A 7,468-nucleotide genomic window follows, 5' to 3' on the forward strand; every position below is an offset into this window, starting at 1 on the left:
ATTTTACATGATCTCAACTTCATTCCCAGGACTTTTGATCAATTTTGTCATTTTCCAGGTGTTTCCAATGACTTCCAAGCCTGAAGATTTCCAGGTTTTCAAGTACGCATGAGAAATCTCCCACTGCACTATGGCCTCAAATCTAATGTACAAACTGAGGTCAGAGGGTTTAAGTCATGACTATTTTTAAGGCGGTTGTCAGGAACTTGTACGAGCTGTTGTGTTTTACGACAGTTTATAATATAATACATCATTTTCTTTATGGCAACGAGATACTGCAGGCTACAGGACAACCGAGATACTGTTTAAGTGCCAACCTAACATGTAAAGCCCTCCTGCTCCTGAAACCCTCCCTTATTCCTCCTCTCTTTTTCAATATAAATTCCTCTCTTTGATTAGATTTCCATCTCTCTCTCTTCCATCACGTCCTTCCCTCCTCCTCCTCCATTCCGTCAGAGGTTTCATTTTAAACTGGCGTGGTCTTCCTGTTTAGCGTATCCGAGTTGCTATCCCTGTCCCGTTTCCCCCCCAGCCGATCCAGGGTTCCCATGGTGCCCCTGTCCCTCTCCATGGTTGCCGTTGATACTGGGGCCTGCTGGGCTGTCGGAGCGGCTTGGGTGGAGGTGTTGAGTGGCGCCGCGTTTTGGGCCACAGCCGCCGCTGCCGCCAAGTTGGACTTGGAGAGAGATGGGAGTGTCCCACTGCTCATCACTCCTCCCCCACCGCCGGAGTCTTTGGGGAAGTAATTGTGGAGCTGGTAGAGCGTGGCACGGTCCACTGTACCGTACAGGGGGGGTGCACCGCCTCCCAGGCTCCCTAGCTTGGAGTCCCTCGACAGGGTGTACATGGAAATGTCTCCCCCACCTCCAACTCCTCCCCCCCCGCCGCTGGTGTGGTGTGGGTTCGGTAGCGTGGCCACGGAGAAGGGTGGGGCCGATGGCGGCAGGCTGAAGGTCTTGGAGGCACCAACGGGAGAGGTCTCGTGTGAGCGTGGTGGGTCGGTGGAGCGTGAGCTGGAGCGCGAGCGTCGGCGGAAGCGGTAGCTGGGCAGGCGCAACATGGCATGTGTGGTGCTCTTGAAGAGGTCAGAGCGTGAGCGGCAGCGCAGCTCCTTGTTCTTCTCGATGTATATGTTGACAGCCAGGACGCCAACCATCTCGGCTAGGATGAACGAGAGGCCGCCGAAGTAGAAAGACCAGCCATAGGAGTAGTGCCACTTCTTGTCCTCATCCTTCTTTGGTGAGATGTCGCTCAACGCCGCAGAGATATACACGATCACACCAATAATGTTGCTCAGGCCTGACAGAACAGAGAAAACCATCAGCCCATTATTCTTTCATAAATGCAAATTATATATTTACATACGGCTATGATCTATATGATCTATGTTCTTTTACATATATGATATATATATGAAGACAGGAAGAAATGGAAACGGATGAGCCGCTGTGGTGACCCCTAACGGGAGCAGCCAAAAGTAGTAGTAGATGATCTATATGATCGATGTTCTTTTCTACTTTACTCATTGCGGAAAAAGTTAGTCAATTAATCGATCAGTCAATCAGCAGAAATTTTAAGACTTAAAATTCTGGCAATCAATTAAACATTTTAGCCATTTATCAAGTGAAAGTCCTAAATATTCTCTGCTTACAGTTTCAGAGATACTAAAATTTATTTCCATCCGTCTGGTTCATGTCATTATAAAGTAAATACTCTTCAGGTTTTATGGATGCTGGTCAGTAAACAGATTTAAGATATCATTTTGGGCTCAAGGAACTTAGGATGGGTATTTGTCATTGTTTTTAAGATAATAAAGACTATATAATCATTAAAAAAATCAATAATGAAAATACAATTCACTGAAAGCTTTTTTTTTTCCATTGAAAGGTAAACCACCATCGGACCAGCTAATAATGAAAATAACTAAGTTGTAGCCATAGTCTTTGTGTTGAGCACCCTGTCAGGACACATTTCTTGTGTGTATATATATATATATATATATATATATATATATATATATGAAATGAATAAGTATATGATTAAGCTACTAAGTACCCCTGGTGGACAAATTTTGCTGCAGTTGGAATTTGGAAATGTTTAGATAATTTTACATGCGTGGATATTGGATTTTGGGGTATCGCAACAACAAACTGTTTCTTTATGTTCGTATATGTAGAGGTTGGAGGCATAATATCAAAACTAATTTGCATGTCAAACAAATTTTACTGTAACTCCTCCACTGGTAGCTTGCTAGCTAGCTAGGTATTTGATTTATTCGTCTTGGGGCGAAATCCAGCTGTCACGCAGACCTACCTTTCACTATTCGTATGCAAAAAAAAATCTGAGATAGGGCAACCACTTTCATCTCAGTTTAAAGTACAGTTAAGACAAAATTAAGACATATTGACTGAAGACAGTATGGAGGAATTAAGGTGAGCATTAAAGGAAGCAGGGTGATTTGAACCGCCTTCCTGGCCTTCACTGAATATTTGATTATCAAGTGTCTGAGTATTTAGAAAAGCGCAATATAAGTCTGATGTATTATCATTACTATTATTGTTGTCAATAAAACACTATTTTTTGTCTTTTCAACATACTTTTTTTAACCCTTCCACATAGCAATAACCCCCACCCAAACCCTATAAAGCCAACAGCAAATTAAAACTTAAGTTTTGTTTGACTGGGAAGTCAAAGCTTTAGTACTACCTGCAGCTACGAAGAGAATCCCTCCCCCGAGGATAATGTTCCTCTTGTTCTTGTAGAAGGTGCTGGATGCAACGCACACTCCGCCCAGCAGGAGCAGTATGGCGCTCAAGATGGGGAAGATGCTGGAGGCTCGCACCACACCTACGGATGAAGACACCAAGATAAACCTGTCAGGCCCCGGTGACCTGCGTCCCAACCTGCCCAGCTTCAGTTAAAGGACAATTCCGTTTTGGTTTTTTTACAGTCTGGCTCTTATTTTCGTAGCTTTTGCCATTTTACATATAGGTTATGATGTCATTTTACCCACTGGCTTCAATTTGGAAATTTTGGACACAAGACCACTGTATTTAAACCAGGAAGAAGTGTGTATGTATGTGTGTGTGTGTGTGTGTGTGTGTGTGTGTGTATACACACAGTTAGCTGGATTCACCTCCCACTCTTTCACACAGTTAGCTGGATTCATCTCCCACTCTTTCACACAGTTAGCTGGATTCATCTCCCACTCTTTCACATGGTTAGCTGGATTCACTTCACACAGTTAGCTGGATTCACTTCACACAGTTAGCTGGATTCACCTCCCACTCTTTCACACAGTTAGCTGGATTCATCTCCCACTCTTTCACACAGTTAGCTGGATTCACCTCCCACTCTTTCACACAGTTAGCTGGATTCACCTCCCACTCTTTCACACCGTTAGCTGGATTCATCTCCCACTCTTTCACATGGTTAGCTGGATTCACTTCACACAGTTAGCTGGATTCACCTCCCACTCTTTCACACAGCTAGCTGGATTAATGTCCCACTCTTTCACACAGTTAGCTGGATTCACCTCCCAATCTTTCACACAGTTAGCTGGATTCATCTCCCACTCTTTCACATGGTTAGCTGGATTCACCTCCCACTCTTTCACATGGTTAGCTGGATTCACTTCACACAGTTAGCTGGATTCATCTCCCACTCTTTCACATGGTTAGCTGGATTCACTTCACACAGTTAGCTGGATTCATCTCCCACTCTTTCACACAGTTAGCTGGATTCATCTCCCACTCTTTCACATGGTTAGCTGGATTCACTTCACACAGTTAGCTGGATTCACCTCCCACTCTTTCACACAGCTAGCTGGATTAATGTCCCACTCTTTCACACAGTTAGCTGGATTCACCTCCCACTCTTTCACATGGTTAGCTGGATTCATCTCCCACTCTTTCACATGGTTAGCTGGATTCACTTCACACAGTTAGCTGGATTCATCTCCCACTCTTTCACACAGTTAGCTGGATTCATCTCCCACTCTTTCACATGGTTAGCTGGATTCACCTCCCACTCTTTCACATGGTTAGCTGGATTCACTTCACACAGTTAGCTGGATTCATCTCCCAATCTTTCACACAGTTAGCTGGATTCATCTCCCACTCTTTCACACAGTTAGCTGGATTCATCTCCCACTCTTTCACATGGTTAGCTGGATTCACCTCCCACTCTTTCACACAGTTAGCTGGATTCACCTCCCACTCTTTCACACAGTTAGCTGGATTCATCTCCCACTCTTTCACATGGTTAGCTGGATTCACTTCACACAGTTAGCTGGATTCATCTCCCACTCTTTCACACAGTTAGCTGGATTCATCTCCCAATCTTTCACACAGTTAGCTGGATTCATCTCCCACTCTTTCACATGGTTAGCTGGATTCACTTCACACAGTTAGCTGGATTCACCTCCCACTCTTTCACACAGCTAGCTGGATTAATGTCCCACTCTTTCACACAGTAGGCTGGATTCACCTCCCACTCTTTCACACAGTTAGCTGGATTCATCTCCCACTCTTTCACATGGTTAGCTGGATTCACTTCACACAGTTAGCTGGATTCATCTCCCACTCTTTCACATGGTTAGCTGGATTCACCTCCCACTCTTTCACATGGTTAGCTGGATTCACTTCACACAGTTAGCTGGATTCATCTCCCAATCTTTCACACAGTTAGCTGGATTCATCTCCCACTCTTTCACACAGTTAGCTGGATTTACCTCCCACTCTTTCACATGGTTAGCTGGATTCACTTCACATAGTTAGCTGGATTCACCTCCCAATCTTTCACACAGTTAGCTGGATTCACCTCCCACTCTTTCACATGGTTAGCTGGATTAATCTCCAACTCTTTCACACAGCTATCAGTACATAATTACACGACAAACTCAAAGACATCATAAATTATCACTTGTGTCTTGATGCATCCTCAATAATCCCGGTATGAAAATCAAAGAAAGGTGAACCAGTTCATCTGGACACAACGTTTATTGTGAGAGATGTTTCATCCCCCATCTACAGGCCAATGGCCACTCTTTTAGGGATGAGGATGTGCACATCCTTGATAGGGAGGAACGCTGGTTTGAACGGGGAGTCAAAGAGGCCATGTATGTGAAGAGGGACCATCCCTGAACCAAGGGGGGGGGGTAAGAGTACATCTGTCACCATCTTACAATGCAGTGATTGCAAATATTCCCCAACCCTCTGTGACTAATACACATGACCCCTGTACCTCTAGTTAATCGCCACACACATATTTGCATATGAAACTGGTCGTTGCTTTCGGTTGTTATGCCACTGTAGTGTCTATAAGGGTGGGGACACCTGCAGTCAGCTGACACTGAAGAGTCAAGTCAAGTCAATTTTATTTGTACAGCCCAATATCACAAATTACAAATTTGCCTCGGGGGAGCAACACAACATCCTGTCATTAGACCCTCGCATCAGATAAGGAACAACTTCCTAAAAAACAACAACAATAACAACAACAAAAAATCAAGTAAATATAGATTAAAATGGGGTAAATGAATTAAGTACGGCTTTGAAATGGAGTAAATATAAGTTCCATCCATCCATTATCTGAACCGCTTATCCTGCTCTCAGGGTCGCTGGAGCCTATCCCAGCAGGCACTGGGCAGTAGGAGGGGAGACACCCTGGACAGGCCGCCAGGACATCACACTGGGCCCACACACACACCCACACACACCCACACACTTAGGGGCAATTTAGTACGGCTGATCGCCTGACCTACATGTCTTTGGACTGTGGGAGGAAATCGGAGCACCCGGAGGAAACCCACACAGACACGGGGAGAACATGCAAACTCCACACAGAGGACGACCCGGGACGACCCCCAAGGTTGGACTACCCCGGGGCTCGAACCCAGGACCTTCCCAGGACCTTCGCTATCCGCTGTGCCACCGTGCCGCCTTAAATATAAGTTAAATGAAGAGGTCTCTTAAATGAGTGATGAAACATTTCTCTCAATAAACGTTACGTCCAGATGAACTGTCTTTTTTATGGAAATGCAAGCTCCCCCGCTTCTGGAGTTGAACTGTCTTTAACTTTCTTGTATGCGACGCCCAGTGTCACCCCACAAAATGGACAAGAGACTGATCCTTGCCATGTGATATATATATATATAGTATATACACATATATCAACCCAACTAAAGTCAACTGACTAGTAAACTAAGTGAACTGATTTCAAAGTTAGTTGTGCTATTTAGTTATAGACACTTTCAGTGTTTCTAGAAGACATCCATCCATCCACCCATTATCCAAACCACGTATCCTACACAGGGTGGCGGGGATGCTGGAGCCTATCCCAGCAGGCACTGGGCGGCAGGCGGGGAGACACCCTGGACATATTTTACAATTTACGATTTCATTTAGCAGATGCTTTTATCCAAAGCAACGTACATCTGAGAGTTAATATAACACAAGCAAGGAACTAACCGGGAGGTGGCAATGCAAGTAAGAGTAAAAAAAACAAATCAGGTCCAAGTCCGATAGGACACAGGTGTCAACATGCAGTGCACAAACCCAATGCATAGGGTGCAGAGAAGCTTTTTATTTTTTTTAATACCATCAGGTGTAGAGGCCTGTGATGGGCTGGCGGTCTATCCAGGGTGTCTCCCTGCCTGCCGCCCAGTGACTGCTGGGATAGGCTCCAGCATCCCTGGAACCCAGATTGGGATAAGTGGCTTGGATGATGGATGGAAGGTGTGGAGGTGTTGGAGAAAGAGCTGGGTCTTTAGCTTCTCCTTAAAGATGGAGGGGGGCTCAGCGGATCCAATGGAGTTTGGTAACTCGTCCCACCACCGGGAAACTACGGAAGAGAAGAGTCTAGCTAGCTAGTGACTTAGGGCCCTGCTGTGGCAGAAGTGCCAGGCGCCGTTCATTGGCAGGTAGGCGGGAGCCGTTTTAGTTGCAGTTTTGTAAGCGAGCATCAAGGTTTTGAATTCGATGCGGGCAGCGACTGGGAGTCGGTGGAGGGATATGAACGGCGGAGTGACATGTGCTGTTTTGGGTTGGTTGCAGACCAGATGCGCTGCCGGGTTCGGGATCATTTGCAGAGGTTTGGAAGTGCATGCTGGGAGAGCTGCCAGTAAGGGGTTGCAGTAGTCCATGCGTGATATGACAAGAGCCTGCACCAGGAGGTTAATGTGCTGCTATAGTCTATAAAGAAAATCAAGTTGTACCGTCAGGGATACAGCAGCGCACACAAGCTGTTCCAGGGCAGAGGGTCTGGCATTTACTCGTGGAGTACGTGTCTGCCTGTCTGTTCACACGAGGGGTGCATGGAGACCCCACGGATTCCAGTGCTTACACAGGCAGAGTGCTACACCGCTAAAATAATGTGGCCACATGCGGCCCAGACCACTTGCGGCCCAGACCACATGCGGCCCAGACCACAGGCGGCCCAGACCACATGCGGCCCAGACCACATGCGG

The 7,468-nt window shown here is 45.9% G+C and overlaps 1 protein-coding gene across 1 annotated transcript in view; it reads right to left on the reverse strand.

Annotated features, from left to right (window-relative positions):
• Nucleotides 1-466: 466 nt before the first annotated feature.
• LOC130128826 (voltage-dependent calcium channel gamma-4 subunit-like) overlaps nucleotides 467-7,468 on the reverse strand; it is a 20,892-nt gene continuing 13,890 nt past the window's right edge. The window contains exons 3-4 of the mRNA XM_056298578.1: nucleotides 2,707-2,847; nucleotides 467-1,299 (exon numbers count right to left, since the gene is read on the reverse strand). Of these exons, the coding sequence (XP_056154553.1) occupies nucleotides 467-1,299; nucleotides 2,707-2,847 (974 nt within the window). The remainder of the gene's footprint in view (nucleotides 1,300-2,706; nucleotides 2,848-7,468) is intronic.

Source organism: Lampris incognitus, chromosome 18, assembly GCF_029633865.1.
Source record: "Lampris incognitus isolate fLamInc1 chromosome 18, fLamInc1.hap2, whole genome shotgun sequence".
Lineage (NCBI taxonomy): Eukaryota > Metazoa > Chordata > Actinopteri > Lampriformes > Lampridae > Lampris > Lampris incognitus.